General features: G+C 40.3%; 1 protein-coding gene across 4 annotated transcripts in view; it reads left to right on the forward strand.

The window, feature by feature from the left end:
* The window catches only part of RIPK3 (receptor interacting serine/threonine kinase 3), a 63,568-nt gene extending 38,916 nt beyond the window's left edge, over positions 1-24,652 (forward strand). For all 4 annotated transcript variants that reach the window (XM_044274848.1, XM_044274833.1, XM_044274856.1 and 1 more), the window contains 10 exons: positions 1,090-1,248; positions 1,393-1,475; positions 3,514-3,652; positions 3,934-4,004; positions 6,067-6,103; positions 8,074-8,162; positions 8,278-8,314; positions 14,846-14,886; positions 20,613-20,640; positions 23,617-24,652. In XM_044274848.1, the coding sequence (XP_044130783.1) occupies positions 1,090-1,248; positions 1,393-1,475; positions 3,514-3,652; positions 3,934-4,004; positions 6,067-6,103; positions 8,074-8,162; positions 8,278-8,314; positions 14,846-14,886; positions 20,613-20,640; positions 23,617-23,993 (1,061 nt within the window). In that variant the 3' untranslated portion in view covers positions 23,994-24,652. The remainder of the gene's footprint in view (positions 1-1,089; positions 1,249-1,392; positions 1,476-3,513; positions 3,653-3,933; positions 4,005-6,066; positions 6,104-8,073; positions 8,163-8,277; positions 8,315-14,845; positions 14,887-20,612; positions 20,641-23,616) is intronic.
* The last annotated feature ends 1,118 nt before the right edge of the window (positions 24,653-25,770 follow it).

Below are 25,770 nucleotides of genomic sequence, written 5' to 3' on the forward strand. Positions count from 1 at the left end.
GATTTGCTGGCAATAAAATAATAGGACATGTTCTATCTTTCAACGGAACAGAAATACGGAAACGGAATGCATACAGACCGGATACGAAACGCAAAAAACGGCCCATAAACTGGAAAAAAACCTGTTGTGTGAAAGAGGCCCTGCGGTCCGTTTTTCACGTTTTTTGTTTCTGTTGTGTTTCCGTTTCTGTTCCATTTTTCTGTTCCGTTTTTACGTATGGCATATATATCATACAGTAATTACATAGAAAAAATTGGGCTGGGCATAAAAATTTCAAATTGCCGTATTGCGGACACGGGCGCCATTTCGTGGGCATTCCGCATCACCCCATTCCCCTTAATGGGTCCGCAAATCCGGAGATGCGGAATGGTGTAGAACGGAACCACTGAATCGATCACAAGAACAGGGTCCCTGTTCACCACTGGGCCACCAGAAATGAATGGAGCAGCAGATCAGGCATGCACACTGCCACTCCTTTCATCTGTATGGGACTTCCAGAAAATAACCTACTGCACAATCAATGGTGTGGGACCAGTTCCTGAGCTGCCGCCATGGTGCTGGTCATTAACTCACTGCACTCTGTGCCATAGTAGAAGGGCTAAGATCCTGATGCATATTTGCAACCTTTCTTAGCAATCCTTTCTTATGAACACAACCCCAGTCCATATGCCTATTAGGGAATATAAAAATTACTGAGCGAGATACTCTAGAATAGTGTTCCTCATTTACAGTGCTTAGGGCCCACCTGCCGATCATGATTTGAGAATATCCCACACAATGAATATCTGTGGTATTCCTGATGCATGGACACTAATTATATCACCTGCTCAATACTAAGGAAAACATGATCGGCAGGTGGTCCCTGAGGACTGGAGTTGAGGACACTGCTCTAGCAGACTTGAGCTGTTCATGTATTCATTTGGCTAGACAGAAATGAGAAGAGGTTAGGGAAAATATACAACATTTTGGGCTGACCTAAATGTAATATACATGTACACCTAAATACTGACTGTAAAATGTATTTTTTGTAATGACAGGTACTCTCAAAAATGAGAAAAACTGACCACATTTATATTTCCTCTCTGTCAGTTGACAAATCTGTCTTGATACGTGAACATGTTTCTCATGGCCAGCGCCCATGCCTTCGGGAATTGGAAATGGAGAAGTCAGTGAGATATCTAAATGAGGCAATTCAGTTCACCAAACACTGCTGGGATAATGACAAGTCCAAGAGGCCTCCGTTTAGTGGTAAGTAGCACCTGATAAGACCATGAACCATGCTTACTACGAGTGTCTCTCAGCCTGAAATAAACCAGCGATTGTAGACAGCAGGGACACCTGTCATGTGTGAATGTTCTCTAAGAGGAATTTACTTTTTTCTACCACTAACAGAATGTTGTAACAAATGGGAGACATTTTTCAGTGCACATGAAAAAGATATTAGACAAGCGGTTAGACAAGTACAAGACAAGATGGTAAGTATGTCTCACAGAATAATAATTTTTGAACAGATTTGCCATAGTGGTTTTGTGTGAAATGCTCATAAGTCCAGCAATGAAACCCTTAGTACAAAAAGATAACTAATGTTTAATAAGAATAACAAACTAACCTATATAGTTACCCAGGTAGGCCCACACTTGACTGGGTGAGCTGTCTAATGGGTGGGGGAAGGTGTCCCTAAACTGCTACCCTAGTCTACACCTCAGCCCAGGGACGTCCCCTAGTGGTGGGGACTCCCTGTCCTCGAGCCTCGCCTCCTGTCTAACCCTAGGGTGGTGACAGGTGGTGAAAGCTGGTTCTGGTGTGGCCTACCAGTAAATAACTAACACATACACAGATGGATAGAAAAAAGGTGCCCACTGTATACAACCCTCGTGACAGAACGCCAGGAGGTACACGGTACACCAAGTATATTATAAAAACACACGCACTCTAGTATGATAGTTGAGGGTAATAATCTAGAGTGATAAAGGAAAGAAACCCCTTCAATATCTATTATTATTATTACTCCCGCTGGACTTGTAAATGCTCATAAGGCTTGAAAAGGTTAAGGCGCAGAGCACCATGGAAAGACTGCTCTCTCATGACAGAGGTCCTGTCACTAGTGTTCCAACTCAACAACTAGGCAGCAAATGTGAGGTTCGTGAGACAATATGGCTGTGATTGTCTATACTGACCAGTGTTATTCACTCTTGACTATCAGACAGCATTGAACTAAACTGAAAAGGCATGTATGATAAATCCAGATGAGGTTGTGTTTTAGGGCCCCACTGTTCCCGACATATGTCCCCAGTTTTATTTGCCCCCTATATGTAAAGGGCAGTGGTTTGCAAAGGCAGCATCTACAGTCATGTTGATACCTCTGAGGCTGTCCAATAAGCGCAGACAGTGTCAGGGCAAAATCTTCCCCATTGTATCATCTGCTAGGCAACTCTGGCAGCCACTTGTCTCCCCATAGAACAAAAAGACAGCATGTTGAAATCCAACTGCCCAATTCTTCTTTCCCCTGATATCAAGTCTATGGTCAGCTTATGAACAGCACCTCACAAGCACAAGTGTGGCTTTATCTAAAATATTCTATTAAAGGGTTTTTCAAGAGTAGAATATTGATAACCTGTCATCAGGATAGGTCAACAATATCTAATCAGTGGTGGTCCAACTTCCGGTACCCATGCAGATCAGTTGTTTGTAGAGGCCACGGTGCTCCGGTTAGTGCTGCAGCCTCCTCAGCCCTCCAATTACAATTAATCATTTCTCTAGGACAAGAAAAGGACAAGCACCCTACAAAAGCACCAAGTTGGATGAGTGCTGTGGCTGATATATTTATAGAAATGTATCATTCAAGTCAATAGGGCTGAACTGCAATACCAAGCACAGCCACTATATTATGTATTGCACCATGCTTGGAAAGCTGCCGAAAGCCTGATATCTTCCCATGTACTGAAGATTATGATCTGGCACTGTGTGAAAGATTGGAATGCCAGCAAACAGTACAAAACCAACCCAAAGATATGAGCAGCTAAAGCAGCTGCCCCCCCCCCCCCCCTTCCCTGTCAGTCTGGAGGAGGAGAGGGAGTAGCAGTTGCAGAGCTGACAGGCTGCAGGAGGAAAAAAATGTAAATATATATAGTATTATTATTGTACAGACCCACATAATGAAATTAAAAGTTAACACACTATATAGACCCCAAATATGGTTCCTAAAAAAACTCCCACAAAATAAAAATACAAAATAGAATTAAAAAAAATGTCACTGAGGGGTTAGAAATGCAATTGTGTCACCCGAGTTGTTTGGCAACAAGATTTACTGCAGACACACATTAGAAATCTACAATAAAAAGTGTTTGTGCAAATCAAGGAATAGATAATGCAGTCTCATGCTGAATATTATTTCTTTAGCGCCATTTGCCTAACATTGGTCGTTTAGATAATTTATTAGGTTTTATCTGGATAATTAACTATGCTTATTTTGTGTGTGATATGGAATTTATTTGGCATTTTTCTGTTCCTAAGGATTCTCCTGTGTCTTCTGGTAATACAAACGATATTTCATATAAAAAGGACACAGCGTCTGTAAATACTAAAGAAATGTCGGACATGGTTCACAGATTACATACTCTGAGGTTTTCTGAAGCCCAACCTGCATTATCGGGTAATCTATTTACGTGGTTTATCCACCATTATCATGCATCTAAGTGATGGTTCCTAGGGCACCCTAGTCCCATGCATCTCCTGTGTTTAGCCACAGTGGGAAGGATTTGTATGCAACTTTACACAACTCTCCACTGGCCAAAAACTGGAGGACCAGCAGTCAGACACATATCAATCTAACATTTGTCACCTATCCAGTGTACAGTTTAAACCACTTCCATATTTCTCAAGACATAATTTTTCATAAAGGTGATTCTTTATATTTCCCTTTTTGCCAATCAGAGTCTGTGCCTCACAAAATGCCACGTCAGCCTCCAAGGGTTCGTCCAGAAATTCCACCACAAGGAGCTTTGGTATGACAGCACTATCACTTTCAACATAAATATATATATATATATATATATATATAGAAAAAGTAATGTGGGCAGCACCACTATCCGTATTCTGTAATGGGAGTGCCAGCGGCTGAGTCGGCGATCCACCTCCAAATTATAAAATAAAGAAATTCCGCAGCACATCCACGTAGTAGAAAAATAAAAAGACTTTATTCACCCAGCGTGCGACGTTTCAATCCTCTCAATGGGATTTTCCTCAAGCAGCGACATGGTAGGTTGTGCACTGTGCATATTTAAGCACAGACCCATAATTGAACAATTGATGTGCCAATTACAATCATTACAGTTAGTGTACATAAACTATAAAATGAACAATATAAAAAATATAATAACACAGTTATATCATATCAAAAAACTATACGTGCAATAATGTGACATGAAAAATGTCCCCAATTCATTCAGTATATAATATACAGAGACATTCATTGATAACAGTAAAAATCAATTCAGGTGTGTATCATCCAAATAATTAAAGTGTGCAGGTGTACCTTCGAAAATGGATGGACAAAATTGCAGAGGTATGCAGCGGGGGTCAGTGCTCGTGGATGTCGGCGTCTCAGGCATACCATTGCGCATGTCGCAAGGACCTTCCTGGGGCTCTCCATCACGTGATCGCATATCTTAGTCATTCCTTAAAGTGCGCATGTCCAAGGACCTTTCAGCATGTGATCAGCCTACGGTCATGTGCCTGGACATGTCACATGATCGGAATGAGTCAGATCGGAATCACAGTATATGTTAATAGTACAAGTTCGTGTGTAGCTGATAACATTAGCAGTAAGTGTGTAGCAGTAATCGCATATAGCCATCAATATACAGATTATATCCATATATACATCCAAGTTTGTATCTGTGGAACATACAATTTTTGCACATACAATTTATACCTCCGTTGCATCGGCCCGTGTCAGAAATAAAGATCTCGCACACAGTCATGGGAATCACAGAGCCAATGAGCAGCGCGATAGGGGGGGATCGACCCCATTCCACAATGTATCGATCCATATGTGGCCCTTCATGTGGATCGATACATTGTGGAATGGGGTCGATCCCCCCCTATCGCGCTGCTCATTGGCTCTGTGATTCCCATGACTGTGTGCGAGATCTTTATTTCTGACACGGGCCGATGCAACGGAGGTATAAATTGTATGTGCAAAAATTGTATGTTCCACAGATACAAACTTGGATGTATATATGGATATAATCTGTATATTGATGGCTATATGCGATTACTGCTACACACTTACTGCTAATGTTATCAGCTACACACGAACTTGTACTATTAACATACACTGTGATTCCGATCTGACTCATTCCGATCATGTGACATGTCCAGGCACATGACCGTAGGCTGATCACATGCTGAAAGGTCCTTGGACATGCGCACTTTAAGGAATGACTAAGATATGCGATCACGTGATGGAGAGCCCCAGGAAGGTCCTTGCGACATGCGCAATGGTATGCCTGAGACGCCGACATCCACGAGCATTGACCCCCGCTGCATACCTCTGCAATTTTGTCCATCCATTTTCGAAGGTACACCTGCACACTTTAATTATTTGGATGATACACACCTGAATTGATTTTTACTGTTATCAATGAATGTCTCTGTATATTATATACTGAATGAATTGGGGACATTTTTCATGTCACATTATTGCACGTATAGTTTTTTGATATGATATAACTGTGTTATTATATTTTTTATATTGTTCATTTTATAGTTTATGTACACTAACTGTAATGATTGTAATTGGCACATCAATTGTTCAATTATGGGTCTGTGCTTAAATATGCACAGTGCACAACCTACCATGTCGCTGCTTGAGGAAAATCCCATTGAGAGGATTGAAACGTCGCACGCTGGGTGAATAAAGTCTTTTTATTTTTCTACTACGTGGATGTGCTGCGGAATTTCTTTATTTTATATATATATATATATATATATATATATATATACATACCGTACATACAATATATTAGCTTGCATTAATGCTTATTTATTCATTTTGTCACACAGGGATCTCATTACAGACCTAAATCTATGTATTACCCAGGTAAACATCTTTATCACTTAGTATATGGCAGTTTCCAGGTATGACATGCTTATTACATATTATTACACTGCAATGTGAGAAGCAGGGTTGCCAACCAGAATTTTTCATTTTTTTGTCAACTTCTCCCAAAATCACGAACAGCCAACATTTTTTACATACAAATTAAAAACCATAATAAATGATAAAGACTATAAATAATACAGGTCTATAGCACTATATACTGATAAGAACTCATTACCAGAATTTAGGGCTCATGCACACGACCGTTGTTGTTTTGCGGTCCGTTTTTCACGGATCCGTTGTTCTGTATCGGAGTTTTTTTTTCTCTGATTTAAGTTTTCTTCTGTTCCGTTATTCCACAAAACATATCTGTATGGTTTCCGTAACCGTTCCGTTTTTGCGGGTCGGAAACGGAAACAGTAACTTATTAATGACCAAACACATGAGCAATATGGGCTGGGCATAGCATTTCTACAGTATGGATTCGCAAAATGCGGATGACATATGGATGTGTTCCGTGTGCGTTTCGTATTTTTTGCGGACCCATTGACTTGAATGGGGCCTCGGACAATGATTTGCAGAAAATAATAGGACATGCACAACTTTTTTACGGAACGGAAATACGGAAACGGAATGCACACGGAGTATATTCCGTTGTTTTTGCGGACCCATTGAAGTGAATGTTTCCGCATACAGTCCGCAAAAAAAAACTGAACAGAAGCAGAAAGAAAATATGTTTGTGTGCAAGAGCCCTTACTGTGAGCTGACAACTGATGATAATCTATTCAAGTACCAGCACCTTCAAAATAATCACAGAAGCATATATATATATATATATATATATATATATTATTATTATTTTTTATTTATTTTTGACGGACGTAAGAAAAAAGTTAAGTTTTTACGGACTGTTCAGAAATTTCTGGACGATTGGCAACCCTGGTGAGAAGGGGTTAAGAGAATGGGACGAATGAAAAGGTGTGATGGGATCCTACATGTTGGGTTGGGTTCGCTTCTAGACTCTTTGAGCTCATTCAACAATCAAACCTGTGGTCAGTATTTCCATTTTTTAAGTCTGGACTAATGGGGTCATTTATCAAACTGGTGTAAAGTAGAACTGGTTTAGTTGCCCATAGCAACCAATCAGATTCCACTATTCATTTTCCAAAGAAGCTATCAAAAATTAAAGGTGGAATCCAGGGGAGGACTGGGAACTTAAAGTGGCCCTAGAAAAAAAAAACTAAAAGTGGCCCTATGTTATAGGCGGGTCTTGTCAGAAGGCGAGGCAACACAAGTAGGCGCCGTCAGCAATACTCTAGTGCAAAATACCACAGTGTAGCACAATATATTGCCCCAAAAGTTGTCCCTCTGTGGTGGCTAGGGATGAGCAAATCGACTTCAGGTAAAACATCAGAAGTCGATTTGCATAAAACTTTGCTAGAATTTTTGTTTTTAGAATGTATTGGCTCCGATGAGCCGAAGTTATTACTTTGCGAAGTCTTGCGAGATATCAGGTAATAACTTCAGAAATTAATTTCTACTGTTAAAAACGTTTTACCGAACTCGGTTTTAGTTCCAAGTGATACCTTGGGTGGACCCCCCTGGGCTTTATGCTGCAGACTTTCCCGACAGATTTTACTCTTTGCTTTGCCTAGGATGAAATCCACTGCTAATCCACTTCAATCTGGTGGATTTCTCACTGATTTTTTGTCACAGATTTTTTTTTTGTCTTGTGTGATCATACCCTAATATCACTACTTGCTATTAGTACTGATGTAGAGCTAAACTTGATGGTTAATGCGTTAAGTAAACAATGGCAAGAAAATGTTAATTGACTTTTTCAATGGATTTAAATGGCTTTTGTCACGATAACACTGTGACGTGTTATCACAGTCAATTTTAGCTCAGCTACATCTGTACATAATTCTAATACCCAAGTTATTCTTTACATTTTCATATTTGTCCTTCAGAGTCGGTGCCTATAAGGAGTTCTTCACAAAGTCAACATCTAAGAGGTCCTCAAGTAACTATACCGCCCGGTTACCCACCAGGAGTTATGGTATAGAATATCCTTGTTATCTATGTATACAGTTTTTATATTGCAGTGGCATTTTTATACTCTATATGTTAGCATTAAAGTTCACTAATGCATACATATTCTTTTTATCATCCAGGGACCTAACTATGGACATCCTTCTCAATATTCCACAGGTAAATTTCTTCTTCAGAAAGCACATGAATGGGACGGCTTGAAATTACACCTGCTCGCCTCTGCACTGTTGACGGCGAGCAGGTAAACAATGAAGGGAAGGCCTTCTCTTCAACCAACTGATCGGCGGGGGTGCCGGGTGTCAGACCCACGCTGGTCGGATATTGGTGACTTATCCAATATTAACCCCTTCACGCATTTTCACGTTCATGTACGTGAGGGAATGTGGCTTCTTGCCGGGCCCCTGCTGTATCCGCCGACATCGCTGTATGCAGTGGTGCCGGAGGATTCACCCTTTCACATGCCACGGTCAGCGCTCTGACTCCATAGGCCCCCTGTGCTGTGGTGACCGGGGGCCGATGGTTGACAGGTATCGGGGCCTGCCAGCTACGGAAGCCTAGGAGATCCAGCCTGAGGGCTTGATCTCTTAGGCAACTGTCAGCGTCTTACTGTGTAAGATGCTGACAGTTCAATTCAGTACAATATAGAATGTATTGTACTGAATTGAAACAGGGATCAAACCCTGAACAGGTAAAGTCCCACAGTGGGACAAATATAAAAAGCAAAAAAAATGTGTGTTTTTTAACAATACAAAAATGAAAGTTTCAAGTAAGAATAAAAAGCCCCCTATCCATAAAAATATGTTTAAAAAAATAAAAAAAACATACATATTAGATATCTCCACATCCGTAATGACCAGCTATATAAAAATGTCCCATAATCTACCACTTCAGGTGAACACCATAAAATAAAATAAAACTATGCAAAAAATGCCAATGCCAAGTACCAATCAAACCATCATCTCTCCCTGCAAAAAATGAGCCCCTACATAAGACAATCGCCCCAAAAATTCTTTTATAGTGTAAAATTGAAATAAAATTTTAAAAAAGTAGACATTAGGTATCACCACGTAAAAATATCACATGATCTACCCTCTCATGTGAACACCATAAAAAAAAACTGTGCAAAAAATGCAATTTTTTTGTCACCTTTCATCACAAAAAGTATAATACCAAGCGATCTAAAAGTCATATGCAACACAAAATGGTACCAATCAAACCATCATCTCTACCTGCAAAAAAAATAATATATATGGTTTTCAGAAAATAAAGATGCTAAAAACATGATTTTTTTTCAAAAATGTTTTTATTGTGTAAAATATATAAATAAAAGTAGACATATTAGATATCGTCGCGTTCATAACAACCTGCTCTATAAAAATATCATGATCTAACCCCTAAGGTGAATTCCATAAAAAAATAAAATAAAAACTCAAAACATAAAACAAAAATAAAACATAAAGTGTAATATTGAGTGATCAAAAAAATCATATGTACCCAAAAATGCTACCTATAAAACTCTTTCCACAAAAAATGAGCCCCTACACAAGACGATTGGCAGAAAAATAGAAAAATATATAGCTTTCAGAAAATGGTGACACAAAAAACATGATTTTTTTTCACAAATGCTTTTATTGTATAAAAATGAAATAAAAATAAAAAAAATAAACATATTAGGTATTGCTACTTCCATAATGACCTGCTCTATAAAAATATCACATGATCTACCCCCTCAGTTGAACGCTGTTAGGGCTGTTTCACACGAGCGGATGCCGTGCGTGGCATCCGCTCCGTGAAAGAGTGCCAAGACCCGATGCAGACTGCAGAGGCAACGGAGCATTAACATGATTGATAATGCTCCGTGCCTTTGTGATCTCTTTACTGCGAAATCACAGTGAGATAAAGTTGTCATTGTGATTTCGTAGTAAAGAGATCACAGAGAGGCACAGAGCATTATCAGTCATGTTAATGCTCCGTGCTTCTGCTGTCAGCATCGGGTCTTGGCTGTCATTCACGCAGCGGATGCCACGCACGGCATCCGCTCGTGCGAAACAGCCCTTAAAAGAAAAAAAAACTGTTCCAAAATAGCTATTTTTTTGGTCACCTTGCGCCAAAATAGTGTCATAAAAATTGATCAAAAAATCATATGTACCCAAAAATTGTACCAATAAAAATATCAACTCTTCCTGCAAAAAAAGAGCCCCTGCACAAGAGGATTGGCAGAAAAATAAAAGAAATGTAGCTTTTAGAAAATGAAGACAAAAACATTATTTTAGTTTTAAAAAATAGTTTATTATGTAAAACTGAAACAACAAAAATACACATATTTGGTATTGTCGCGTCCGTATCAACCTGCTCTATAAAAGCAACACATGATCTATCCTGTCAGGAGAACTCCGTAAAAAATAAAAACTGTGCCACAACAGCCTTTTTTGGTTACCTTGCCTCACAAAAAGAATAATATCGAGCAATAAAAAATCATATATACCCAAAAATAGTACCAATTAAACGGTCACCTCATCCCATAGTTTACAAAATGGGGTCACTTTTTGGGAGTTTCCACAATAGGGGTGCATAAGGGGGTCTTCAATGACATGTCAACTTAAAATTATCCCAGCGACATCTGCCCTCCAAAATTCATATGGCATTCCTTTCCCTCTGCACTCTGCCGTGTGCCCATACAGCAGTTTACCACCACATGTGAGGTGCTTCTGTAAACTGCAGAATCAGGGTAATAAATATTGAGTTTTCGTTGGCTGTTAACCCTTGCTGTGTTATAGGGAAAAATAGACTAAAATGGAAAATATGTTCTTGTGGAACACCTAAAGGGTTAAAAAAAAGTTTGTAAAATTAGTTTTGAATAACTCAAGGGTGTAGTTTCTAAAATGGGGTCATTTATGGGTGGTTTCTACTATGTAAGCCCCACAAAGTGATTTGCTTCTAAAATTCTAAGCATTCTAACATCCTAAAAAATAAAATGACATTTACAAAATGATGCCAACATGAAGTAGACATCTTGGAAATGTACAAAAGCAACTATTCTATTAGGTATCACAATCTGCTTTAAAAGCAGAGACATTCAAATTTAAAAAATTGTGAATTTTTCCAAATTTTCTGTAAATGTTGGAATTTTTTATAAATGAAGGTGAAACATATTGACTCCAATTTACCACCAACATGAAGTACAATATGTCACAAGAAAACAGTCTCAGAATCGCTTATATAAGTAAATGCGTCCCAGAGTTATTACCACATAAAGTGATACATGTAAAGTGAAGATTTGCAAAATGTGGCTTGGTCCTTATGGCGCTACTGGCTTGGTCTTGAAGGGGGTTAAAATTCCTTTAAGAGAGATAATGCAAAAATACAATGGAATAAATCATATTTTTTCTTTACTTTTTTGTTCCATTTGGGAAACATTAACAATAATTTTATCCTTTGTATTCAAAAGTCAAAGTAAAGGAGTTAAAGAAACTGTGTCATCAGAAAATTACCTATCGTTTAAATTAAGTTTTTATGTTAAACATATTTAAAAGAATTTTAACAAAATCCTATAATCATGCAATTTTCACACTGGCCACTACCTGGTCTGTAAAGATCACTTTACTGCAGTTATCTGCTAATCATGACATGCGTGATTTACAATGACAAATATCAACCATATAACGTTTACACATGATCCACCATTTACAATCGGTGATATCACAACTTATCAGCTCTCTCCTGACCCATGCACAGGTCACAGAGCATGCCTAGAAAACTCTCCCATAGAAGTCAATGAGTCCCCACCTGACTATTTTGTCTATGGCCCATGGTTGCTGCTGTAAAGCATATGTCTAAATGGCTCAGGCAAGATGGTCGCCCTCATAATCATGTTCCGGAAATAGAATTTTAAAAATCTTAAATCGGACAATAAAAACAGAATAAAAAAAAGGATATGCGTCATTATCTGTTTTATAACTGGCAGATACAAATTTTACTGACACATTCCCTTTAAATGACATGAGGAGGCTCCTGCTGGTAATGGCAGGACTCATTCCTGAGCTATCACTACATTATAATACTACAGCTGTTCATTGGGTATGACGCTTACTTACACTATCACATCTCTAGTTGGGAAGGGCTTAAAGGGGTTGTCCTATGAAAACGACCTTGTTTTGTATGACCTATTAAGGTATATGTTTAGCATAGGCGTGTATCGACAGCGACAAATTGGTACGCTGCAAATTTTCACAGTGGGTTCGCACAGGTATAAATTTGCAGTACCCATATAAAATGAATATGGGGCAGTGTAAACTTATTGGTTTCGTTCTACATTGCACAAAGCTGCATTGAATGCAATATATTTAAAATGAAGCCCTGTCATTAAATATAACTGGTGATGTCTTGTGAAACATCACAGCTTCAGCACCAGTTTTGCTGTTTTGGACTTAAAGGTGTATTCCCATCACAGACAGTGGGGGCATATCGCTAGGATATGCCCCCATTGTCTGATAGGTGCGGGTCCCAGAACGGAGCGTGGAGAGTTGTGGCTGGAGGACCCTGGGCTTCCTGGGGTCCGGCCACCACCAAGCCCTGCTCCCATACGAGTGAATGCGAGCGCACCGCACATGCGCGACCCCCACTCCCATTCATTTCTATGGGGCCAACGGAAATAGCCAAGCCTGCGCTCAGCTGTTTTCAGCTTCCCCATAGAAATGAATGGAGGACGGCTGCGCATGCGCAGTGCGCCCTCGACTACTTTCCGAGGTGGGACCCGCACATAAGAGACAATGGGGCCATATCCCAGCGATATGCCCCCATTGTATGTGATGGCAAAACCCCTTTAATTTTAAGTTCATTTTTACTCAGTGGTATAGAGCTCATACCCTGTTGCTACAGCAAACTGCCAATATGCTGCTTTTGACAGATCTGGTATTATTATGTGACCTTCATTGAGTATTTTGAAGGCATGCTGATCAGTCAACAGAAGCTGCATACAATAAAATCAAGCCGTAAAGTAGGTAAAAACGGCAAAAATAGCGCTGAAAACATATTATTCTAGATTTTAATGCTAATATTAAAAGGGTTAGCTCACCACATAAATTTTTTTAAAATAATTAAGAAGCAGCGAGATGATCCAGGTACCTGGTAAATACCTACGAGGGGGCACTGTGCTGGTCCTGTAAGACCGAGCCATCCCAAAGTATAACAGGGTAATCTAGGGCATTTACCCATAGTGCTTCGACACGGTACTAATGCCCACATTGTGCCCCCTCACAGTACTCGTGCCCACATTGTGCCTCATTTACAGCTGAAATGCCCACAGTGCCTCCTCAGAGTAGTTATGCCCATCTTGTGGCCGCTTCACATTAGTTATGTCCATTTTGGTGCCCCTTCACATTAGTTATGCCCACCTTTGTGCCACTTCACAGTAGTTATGTTCTCCTTGTGGCCCCTCACTGTAATTATCCCAATCTTTGTGCTTGTCACAGTAGTTATGCCCATATTTGTGCTTCCTCACAGTAGTTATGCCCACCTTTGTGCCCTCACAGTAGTTATGCCCATATTTGTGCCCCCTCACTGTAGTTATGCCCACTTTTGTGCCCGCTCACTGTAGTTATGCCCACTTTTGTGCCCCCTCACTGTATTTATGGCCACTTTTGTGTCCCCTTACGGTAGTTATGTCCTCCTTGTTGCCCTCAGTGCTCTCTCCAGCTCCATGGAAGAAAAAAAATTTGAAATACTTACCTGCTTCCCTCACCTGACGACGCGCTTCCACACACACAGCGCTGCTAGCTGGGGGAGCACCAGAAATCAGCAGAACAGTGAAGCATGGAGCGGAGGGCCAGCCTCTGCACCGGGGGCCCTGTCTGCCCCCCTCCTACGCCCCTGCCTTCTGCAATTCCTGGATTAAGGGGTGCAGGAATTTACGGTAGATACAGATGGCCAATCCGTCTCTAAGTATGAAGGATGCTTTTGTAATATTCCTTTCCACAACAACAAAGCCTTTCTGCCATAAACGAGCACAATACCTTGCTGTCTGAGTCCAGCGCACAGCCTTGTGAGTTCTCTGATTTCTGTGTGTGTTTTTCTGTCAGGAGTACTTTGGTAGTATGGCTGCTTTCTAGGGCAGTTGTAGGGTCAGACATTAGGGTTCTCTGAACTAGGGCCTAGTTGTGCAGAAGATAGAACAGACAGATCTTTCAACCAGGCTGTTTCAGACTAGACTCCTTCAACACTAAGTTGAAGGAGTCTAGTCCATATTCTGACAACTTAACATATTTGGCCAAGTTGTATGACACATGTTGTCCATACAATGCCATTAAGTGCATGTATATAACAGATCACAACATGTAACTCAAGAAACAGTCAATCAATAGAAATGAACCCTTGCAGTAGTCCCCTGGAGTACTGCACTTGCATGACAACTGGATGTCTACTTCATAAATGATGTTTCATCTAAGGAAGAGGGGCAAACTACAGGGGAACCCATGTGATTGGCAGTTGGGACAGTATGCCGTAGCAGGAAATGCTGCATAATCAGATGACAAAGGGACAGAGCAGACATTGGACTCAATGTCTTGTTGGAAATTTGTGTCACTCCTAAGTATACAAACACTTAAACTTCTTTTTACATGACTGGATAACCCAAACGTGGACAGTCTCTTTGAATATATGAATTTATGGAAAAATCTGTTTGCTTTATTCCAGGTGCTCCTCTAAATTGGAATCAACTGTTTCCACCTTATTATGTAAGTTACCAAAGCAAGAAAAAAAAATTGGACTTTAAAGTTTCAGATCTGATCAATAACAGTCATGTGTTTTTGCTTGCAATGTGTAAGATTTGCTTTTACTAATACTACTGCCGGGCATTGTATTGTCTTATGGGGCCCGGACCTTCAAGCCCCTTTATTCATTTGACTATCTTTACTCAAATCTCATACTCATAGCGGTCACAGTTAAGCTGCAGTTACATGAGTCAATAATCGTCCAGATTATCGGGAACGACCGTTCTTGCGAACAGTCGTTCCACAAAATCTGCCATGTAATTGTGCCGCCGATCACCCAATGAACGAGCGAAACACAGGCACTACCGATTATAGTTTCTGGGCAGCAGATAGTGTGGTCTAAACAGCAATCTGCTGCTCAGAAATCATTAATCTATATGAGAACGAGAGATTGCACTAGTGATCCCTCATCCTCATACAGTGAAGGAGATTGCTGCATGTAAATGAAGGAGCCGCAGACTTTCGGCAAAGAAAGCAATTATATAGGCTGTTTGAGCTAATTATCAATCTCAGAGAAGCCATCCAGTAGCCTAAATTAAAAGATCATGTTATAGTCATCCCTTTCTCCAGCGCCATATACCTACACTCCACCAACATTGTGACATGCACAGTGATGTGTAGGTGTACAGAACCTCACTGCTTCAGCCAATCACTCAGCGTTAGACCACAGAGGACAATGGTTGGTTGCATTGGTCACGTGCTGTATACCGGAACGTCTCCACCGTAGTTTACAAACAAGCAGTGGTAGTAGAACCAGACGAGGGCCACAGAGAACAGCGCTGGAGAAAGGGGTCAGTATAACATGATTCTGGAGGGCTTGTCCAAGGTTTTTAATTATCTGATAATTATTATAAAGTGATATGCAGGTGGCTAATCCATCTCTTGGCCATAGTATTCACTGTTATATTTATACAGGTATGCGTCACTTTTATGCGGGATTACCTACATACAGTATAAGAAGTTAGCAGTCATTAGTACAATATAAATAATTTTTAGGTAATTTTAGGATTAGGAATATTTTAGTATAAAATACATTGCAATTTATTTACTAGGACATGTACATCTGCCATTATAGACTGAAAGTGAAGGTACAGTTTGGAACCACTTCATATGTTTGAGAATTAAATGGTTGCCCAGCCAGATAAAAAAAAGTCTTAGAATGCCTTAAAAAAAACTTTTTTTTAAGTAATACCTCACGATTCCCCCGTCACTGCCTACCAGATCCCCTGTTAGTCTCTGTACAGTACAAAAGCTCTGAATAATACTTGGTGGAATCTTCAACTGGTGATGATGCTTGATGATGATGGTCATGACCAGGATAACTCTATCACTCCAAATTTCCATTATTAAATGCTTTTTGGAAAGTAGGGTATTCACCCTGAAAAGGATGACACTACACCAGCATCTTAACCTGTTATATCCTGTTTTGCCCTTGTCCTCTCTATGCATTTCTTCCTTTAAGACTATAGGATTCCGCTTGAGATATAATGATTTTCCAGACAGAGCACAAACAGTGCTATTTAAAACACACGAGCAGTCCACCAACTAAATCCAATAGAACACACAATATGTAATATTAATAATTAATTAATTAATATTCTCATCTTAAAAACTGCATATTGCTAGGATAATGTCACGGGGCGCCCATCAGCCGCAGACCTGCTGCTTAGCTCCGGGAGCGAGGATCTGTGTTTGGCCTCGTTCCCAGGGCGGCTTTGCTAGCTGGGAGGCTCCCTGCTCCTAGGTCTGCCTTGAGCGCCGAGCTGATCACTCGGTGCTCGACTTGTCTGTCTGTCGGTCATGTGACGCTGGCCACGTCACAAGACCCTCAGACCCCACTATAATACAGGCAGCCTGCTGGCCACAGGTTGCCTGTTATTCTAGGTTCCTGGCTATTTGTTGGACTACTGAATACTCACCTGATCCTGTTCTCTGACGATCCTTTGCCTGCTCCTCCTGTACTGCACATCCGTCCTGGTATTGTGACCTCGGCTCCCACCTGACTACTCTTTGCGGACTCCTCTGGTACTTCTCTACTCTCCTGGTATTTGACCCCGGCTTCTCCTGACCATTCTTTGCTTAACCCTTTGTACTGCGTAGCTCTCTTGGTTCTGACCCGGTCCGTTCAAGTTCCGTATTTTGTCTTGTCTGTCTTCCCCCGCACATATCCTAATTAAGGGACTGTCGTCCAGTTGTCCTCTGTCATCAGGACTCGTGAGGCAAGTAGGCAGGGCCAGGGGTGAGGGTGGAGCGCAGTGGTCACTATCCTTCCCCCTGTGTGTGTGTGGACGTGACCGTTACAGATAAGCAATCATTTTTACGATCGGTGGGGGTCTAACCTCTGGGATGAACCACTGATTCAGAGCATTGTTTTTTCCCTACACAGTAGTGGCCTGGCCACTGTCCGAAATTGTAGTATAGTCCTATTCAAGTACTGCAAGGCTACATGCCGTCATATGGCCATTTTCAGAACCATTGCAGTCTATGGGGCTATTCACATAGGCGTTTTTACTAATGGCCAGTAAATAGCAGCCGTGTAAAAATAGGACATGTCCTATTTTGGCCATTTTCCCGGCCAGTCAAACCCTATTGAAATCACTGGGACCATTTTCAATGGGTGCTTAGACCGTAGTGCACCCATCTAATGGCCGTTAAAAACTGGTACAATAGTGCAATATGGCCTTTTAGAGGTTAAAGAAAAATCACTCACCTCATCCACTTGCACATGCAGTGACAGTCACTCCTCTCTTGATTCTGATCAGTATACATTATGTCCCCCAAAAGTAATAATGTCCTCCATGGTGGCCCTAGCAGTAATAATGTCCCCCATAGTGGCCCTTGGCTGTAATGTTTGTTTTTAGCAGAAAATAAAAATCACTCACCTCATCCACTTGCACATGCAGGGACAGCTATTCCTCTCTTGATACTGAAGGACCTGCTGAAGGACCTGTGCTCAAGTGTGATGACGTCACCATGTGATCATGCTGGGAGCACGTGGTGACATCATCACCCTTGAATGCAGCTCCTTCGGCAGGTCCTTCACATTATTACTGCTGGGGCCACCATGGGGGACATTATTACTTTTGGGGGACATAATGTATACTGCAGGGGTTGGGATTTTATTTTTAAAAAAGCCAATGAAATTCATCAATTTTTTAATGGCCATTTTTTAACAGTCATGAAAAACGGATGCAAAATGGTCATTAGAAACAGACAGAAATGGATGCACAAATGGTTGAAAAATGGCCATGAAAAATTGACAGTGTGTCCATTTTTAACGGCTTTTTTTCTTCACTGTCGTGTGCAAGCAGCCTAAATCTGTAAGAAAAAAAAAATGTTGTTAGATTTGTTGTGTAGACTAGAACAGAATAAGCAAGGTCTTTGAATTCTTAGTTTGCAGTCTTCAGCAGAGGTCTCAGTCATGGGGTTATCAGATGGCCAAGAGAGGAGAGAAGGCGCTCATAGGTGAGGGTAAACAAATTGATGTCCCTTCCCCCTAACCAGGATGAGTGAAGTTACTCACCTGGTTTGGTTTGCACTGGTTGTGGTGCAACCTTAGTGGAGGGAGGTTCGAATGGTGGAGGTTGTCTGAGTTGGTGCTGCCGGATGGTGTCCGAGACGACCCTGGGCGGGGGCCAAACTGCCACTTGGGTGGGTATTTGGATATATAAAAAGGTCTGGATTTGTGCGGCGAGCCGATGGACATAAGGCGCAAATCACAACCCGAGCTTGGATACGAGATTTTTTTATTTTGAGTTGTTACAGTAATCTGGGCAGTGTAAATAATCAAACGTTCATAGTAGCTGGAAGACAATAGTTAAAATAGTGTGTATACATATGTGCATACATGCACATATACACACATACACGCATTTATATTTGTATATATAAAAATTGTTTGGATGCATGGATAGATCAATGAATGAAGACAAAAACATGAACATAATATATATCCATAGGTAGTTGGTTGGTTCAGTAATTTAGCTGGATGATTGATTAGACAAATGTTTAAATAGAGGATGGAAGTAAAAAAGATAGATAAAAATGGCTGAAGGATATAGATAAAATTAATTATAAATCTAAAAAAGTAAAAAACTAAGAGACAACTAAAAGACCCTGTTGGGGTATATATAATCGCATCGAACGTTTTTTGTGATTGTGTACAGGTGTAAATGTACAGATAGGTAAAAGTTCATGGTTTAGGGTGCAAAAAAGGGAGTCCCTTACATGGAGGAGGATAATAATGTGATGCCAGCAGCCATAACAACGCAGGGTCACTGGCCACAAATATTACCCAGACACCCCATAACCACTTTACCTATATTATTTATCACTATAATCAAACCCCAATACCACTGCTGACCACAGTATATACCAGCAAATAAGAACATTACATGGCAACAGGCCAGTAATAACACCAACACATCACAACATGCTTAGACCATTATATGCTATTATGTGTATACATGTATATAATATATACTTTCAACTGATTGCTCAACAACCTGAGACATACACTTCTTAACACACCAGCCAATAAACAGACAACAAAAACTCAACACAGAATAAAACCTTTATCTCATTCTATCAATCAAACCTCACCAAAAACTCTCTTTATTATCCCCCACCACCCCGCTCATTGACCACACTAGCGTTGACTAGTAGTCCTTCTGAAAGGGACCCTCCAGGAGAGTGCACCAGCGGGATCACGGTGCCAAGGATACAGGTACTGCAGGTTTACTCTCTCATTACAAAACACTTATGTATGGTACAACTTGCAGTTTTTAAACAAGAGAATAGCAAGGTCTAGCACTCCTGTCCAGATGATAACATTCTACTTTGGGTTTAAATTCTCAAACAATCATTCCGTTATGAGGGAGAAATATTATTATTATCCTCCGCCATGTAAGGGACTCCCTTTTTTGCACCCTAAGCCATGTACTTTTACCTATCTGTACATTTACACCTGTACACAATTACAAAAACGTTCAATGCGATTATATATACCCCCAACAGGGTCTTTTAGTTGTCTTTCTTAGTTTTTTACCTTTTTAGATTTATAATTAATTTTATCTATATCCTTCAGCCATTTTTATCTATCTTTTTTACTTCCATCCTCTATTTAAACATTTGTCTAATCAATCATCCAGCTAAAATACTGAACCAACCAACTACCTATGGATATATATTATGTTCATGTTTTTGTCTTCATTCATTGATCTATCCATGCATCCAAACAATTTTTATATATACAAATATAAATGCGTGCATGTGTGTATATGTGCATGTATGCACATATGTATACACACTATTTTAACTATTGTCTTCCAGCTACTATGAACGTTTGATTATTTACACTGCCTAGACTACTGTAACAACTCTGTTTTTTCAGACTTGATAAAGGGGTCCTGAGTACCCCAAAACGCGTCGTCTTTTCAAAATAAAAAAATCTCGTATCCAAGCTCAGGGTTGTGATTTGCACCTTATGTCCATCGGCTCACCGCACAAATTCAGTGCAGACCAGACCTTTTTATATATTCAGTCATGGGGTTGGCAGGGGACTGCAACTGCACAATGGTGAGATATCCTACCAATATGCCATCACCTTGAGAGTGCCCCTTTAAGTATACAGTAATAGTCAATGTGTGCAAATTGCATAAGGTATTAAACCTTTTTGTTCATGTTTTCAGAATTTTGTTCAACCTGCTACATCTAACCGTAAGTATATTTACCAAACTATATCCTAAAATAGACCTTAGAATAATAAAATAATAATGTTATATTTATACAGTGCCAATACGGTATATCAAATTCAAAATGACCAAAAAATAAGACAAAAGGAAAGAGCCCAATGCCCATGGGTGGGGGGGGGGGGGGGCAGCTACTGTATTTTGTTACCAAGGGGAATATAAATAAAGCTACATGAATCATTCACCCTGTCAGTATCTGAACTAACACATATGCTGCACCAAGAATAAAGATATTTACAAAGTCAGTTTGTGTGTGGGACATGGGCTATAGTCTTGTGAGATAGATCTCTTTTCAAAGAAATGTATTTGATAGGAGCCTAATAGGCTGTGAGTTCCACAGTATGAGTGCAGTATGAGAGAAGTCAGGCGAGAAGATGTCCTAAGGTAGGATGAAAGTCATGTCATTAGCTACGTGAAGAGCATGGCTTGGTTTTGTAGATGGAGATGAGAACAAAGATGCATGATGGTGCAGCATTGCTTGAGTTTTTAATTTACTTATACAGAAAACAGTGTAATGAGCGACAGAGAGCACAGTTGTTAGTATAACCGCTAAACAGTCTGGCTGCTGTGTTCATAATGGATTGAAGTTTTAAAAAGCCCTAAGCAGATGTCTCCAAATCACATTGTGAAGATTTTTGATCATTCAACAACCCCTCTTGCCATTTTCAATCAAATTTGACAAAGTTTTGAGGTTAAACATAAGGTCTATTGAGAAGTTCATGTAGAGATGAGTAAATTTGTGGAAATTCTTTTCACGTCGACAATTTAAAAAAAAATTATATTCCGATTCTACCCCAATCAAATATGTGCCAATTGCTCTGAAAATTGGTATATAACAGTCTAGGTTTCCTAGGACTCCTATTTTTATAAAAAGATTCAGAGAATAAATATTAGTTCTAGAAGCTGAAAGAGCAAGTCATAATACTTCACTGGAAATGAAATGTGCAAGCCAATTCTCCTTTCAAAAGGAGAATAGAACTGGCTGGGTATCTCAAAAGAAAAATTGCTCTAGTTAACTGAGTGCCCTTTGAGGTACTTAGAGATGTTCTTTCTCATTAGGGAGACCAACAAGTATGCATGAGGAGTATTGTAGTCTAGCCAACACTGCTCTGCCTTTCTGGGAAACATATATGCAAATCGTAGTAGCTTATGCAGTGTCCGGTTTTGGGGTGGCCCCAATGCCTGTGCTGGGTCCCACAGACACGGTTGAGGTGTCACCATGTGCACCCCAATTGGAATTAAGTGCAAAGAGTGAGGGTCTGCAGTAAACCAGTGTGCTTCTTTACTGGAGGAACTCAAGTGCAAAACAATACAGGCGAGGCATAGGGCTGGCTTCTCCAGTCTCCTCCCTGGCAGAAGAAGGGTTTCATCCTGAGAAAAGGCCTGAGCTAGCTGTCACTCTTTCTCAGAAGGTTGGTACACTAGCCAAAGGCTGGAGGCCCAGGGTCTGTGGTTCAGTAGTCCGGCTGGCTTCTTGGTCACAGGGCTGGTGACCCATGGTCTGTAGCTCAGCATCCCCATCTCATCGTCTTCTTCTGATCACCCATACAGACTGGCATGACTCTCTTATTCTATCCACTGATCCCTAACTACAGAATACTAGGGGCCTTTGACTGCTCTCCTTATATAAAGTTCCTAGCTGAACAAGAACCTTCTATTGGGAGAGGTGGAGTGGAGACACAAACAGTTACAATGTTACAATTCTGGTGTCTCATAGACTTGCATTAGACCTCTAATAATACTTAATGGCAAAGACATAGCAATTTTTCCAGACAAAAACAAGCCTTCAGACATAATAACAGCTACACCTGACATTTAAAAGGTCAGTCTGGTTTTGGTGGTAAACAAGTCTGACTTTTTCCTTCCAAAATATGCTCTTCTTCAACTCTTATGGTAACTATGGAAAAGTACCAGTTTCTCTTTATTAACTAGAAAGTCCCAAAAGTCACTCAGTATTCATTAACCCTTTCCACAGTGCAGTGCAAATGAACATGATATATATCACAACATACATATACAGTAAAATGCAGTTACACAGTATTAAGCAGTATAAGTCAGTGCAAGTTAACCCTCTAAACTGAAATAAAATAAGTTCATGACTTTGCGTAGGGGAAACAGGCAAATGTCCAGACTGCTCCAAGTCACTACACTTACATTTGCTGACTTCGTATAGTCTTAGTGTTCTTTTCTTTTTGGAAGGAAAGCTAATTTGTATACCTTTTGGGTTTGTGGGAAAGATATTGAAAGTGTAATACTGAGATACCCAGTACTCTTGTCCTTTTGGTAGGAGAACTGGCTTGCAGTCAGAGAAGTGTAATCCTGAGACACTCAGTATTCTTGTCCTCTTAGAAAAATAACTAACTTGCTTGTCTCATCTCAGTGGATCATTATGTGTTCTCTCTTTCTCTGTGCAATTCACCCAACATGAATCACAAGAAATTCTGGTTTGTTAGAAAATTGGGAAATTTGACCAAATTCTGAATCGGTAGAACTGATTTGCTCATCACTAAACCAAGGTATTCAGATGAAATCCAACCCTGGTTGTGCACATCCCCTTTGCTACTGAATGTCAAGAGCTGATGTATATCTCCCCTCTTCATAGGAATTGTGTTGTTCGCAAGCAAGTAGTTGGCAAATTTGTACAAAGATATTGTAAAGAGTATTTAGAGGAAAACAAATACCAGACCCTTCTATCCTTAGTGACTAAACTTGACACCATAATGGGGAATGGGGGGTCCATTGTAATCCTTTTCAAAGCCCCCCCCCCCCCCCCGCCTCTATTATATGCACACCAGTGCACTTCATTATTCTATAACCCACCCATTAGCTGCATCGATGTGCTTGTCTGCTTGAGGACAGCAATTCCATTACCTTTCCACATATATAATAAGAAAACCCTCTGTGCTTTTATATTGTGAACACAATGACTCATTTTTCATTTCAGCAACTACAATAAATATTTCCGGTTGTACGAATTTTCAAATTGGAGATAATACCATCATGAATGTGAAAGAACCACAATATTCTAGTCCACTTCGAAACATGAGCTACAGGCAACCAGTCTCCACCATGAGAAATCACTATTTTGCAATGATGAGACCAGAAACAAGACAGACTACTCAAGGAGATTACAACACGTCGGCAAGAGAAGCATTTCCAGATCAGCCTTTCAACCAGGAGACTGTAGTTAAGAGTGATCAAGAATCCCACATCCGTCCAATACAAACCTCACCTGAAGGACATTTCAGTAATGCACGCAACCCACAACAAGTAGCTCAAGGCAGCATGTCCACCACAGAAAAGCCCACAACAGGACAATGACTTTTTTCATGGTTTTGTGACTTTGGGGTGAGAGGATTTGTTTTTTACCTTTTAGGCTACCTGTACATGTTGCAGAATACTAGTGGTTTTTGTGCATGTATTCCTGTGTGGAAAAAGCACCATATAGTACGGTACCGGTAAAGTATATTAGATTAAACTAATCAGAATGCAGATTTTTTTTTCTGTGCTGAAATTGACCTGCAGTCCGGATATCTAAATCCACAGCATTTCAATTATGTTTTCTGTTTTAGTTGTGGATTTCACCCTTTTCAAATGATTGTGAGATCTACGAAATTGTGTTTTTTGGCGCAGTTTGAGTGTAGAAACACACAGAAATTTGCATGGAAATTTCTGTGGATCTTCTGCATATTCACCTGCACCCTTGTGCAGGTACCCTTAGGGGTAGAGATGAGCCAGTCGACTTCAGATGAAACATATGAAGTCGATTTGCATAAAACTTTGTTTTAATACTATACGGAGCTAGCGCTCCATACAGTATTAGGGCTTTTTCACACGGCAGTAGTGCACCCGTGGCCGTATTGAGGGACACATACGGCGGTTCCGCAATACACGCGTCACCAGCTGTGTGCATTCCGCATTACGGGTGCGAACCCATTCGGTTTGCATAAAACTTTGTTTCAATCGCGTAATAACTTCATAAATTGATTTCTACTGTAAAAGAACATTTCCCGAACTCTGGTTCGGTTCCAATGTACCACTTGGAACCGAACCCGAGTTTGGGAGATGTTTGTTTACAGTAGAAATCAATTTATGACGTTTTTATGCGATTGAAACAAAGTTTTATGCGAATCGCTCATCCCTAATCACAAGTGTGGCTGAACCATAGCTACCACTAATTGCCAGGCCACACTTTTGTTGTGCATCTAGAAAACAAGGCAGGGACAGGTGTGGCTCAGCAATTAGGCCTGCACATGAGTGCTGGTAAATGCACATAACAGCCAATATTGGTGCAGATTTGATGCATGTTGTTGCAGATCTCATTCTTTATTGGAAAAATCTGCAGTTAAAACCGCAAACCTAATTGACATGCTGAGGATTTTGAAATCTGCATGGCAGGTCAGTTTCAGCACAGAAAAAATCTGCAAAGTGTACTTGAGATGTATGTAATCCCATACACTTTGCTGGTACCGTAATACTCAGCGTTTTTTCTGCACATGAATCCATGCTGAAAAAAACGCACCTTTTCTGCAAGGTGTACCTAAAAACGGGTACGGGGCTGTCTTGCAGAAATTCTGCACAAGAACGAATGTGTTACTTGCGGTTTTTAGTGTGTATTTGATGCAGATTTTCCCCAGATCTAACCCTTGCATTGAAAAGGATGAAATTGGCTTCTAAAATCGGACAAAGAATTGACATGCTGCGGACTTCAAAATCTGTACAGCATGTCAATTTCCACATGGAAAAAAAATAAGTGTACATGAGATTTATCGAATCTTATTTGTTTTGTTGGTACTGTATTACACTGTGTATTTTTCTGCACAAGAATCCGCACTTAAAAAATGTTGCGTAATCGGCACTGTGTTCCGATAACCCAAGGGTACAGCAACATGGTCAGGTTTGTGCATGCAGTTTTAGAAGTCAAAATCAGGAGTGGATCATGAAAGAGAAAGTATAAAGGACAGATACAGTCAGAAAACTGTGTGGTCGTACCATAAGGCCTCATGCACACGAATGTATTTTCATTCCATCTCTGTCCCGTTCTTCTTGGGGACCGTATACGGAACCATTCATGTCAATGGGTCCGCAAACAAAAACG

This window comes from Bufo gargarizans, chromosome 1 (genome assembly GCF_014858855.1).
Source record: "Bufo gargarizans isolate SCDJY-AF-19 chromosome 1, ASM1485885v1, whole genome shotgun sequence".
Taxonomy (NCBI): domain Eukaryota; kingdom Metazoa; phylum Chordata; class Amphibia; order Anura; family Bufonidae; genus Bufo; species Bufo gargarizans.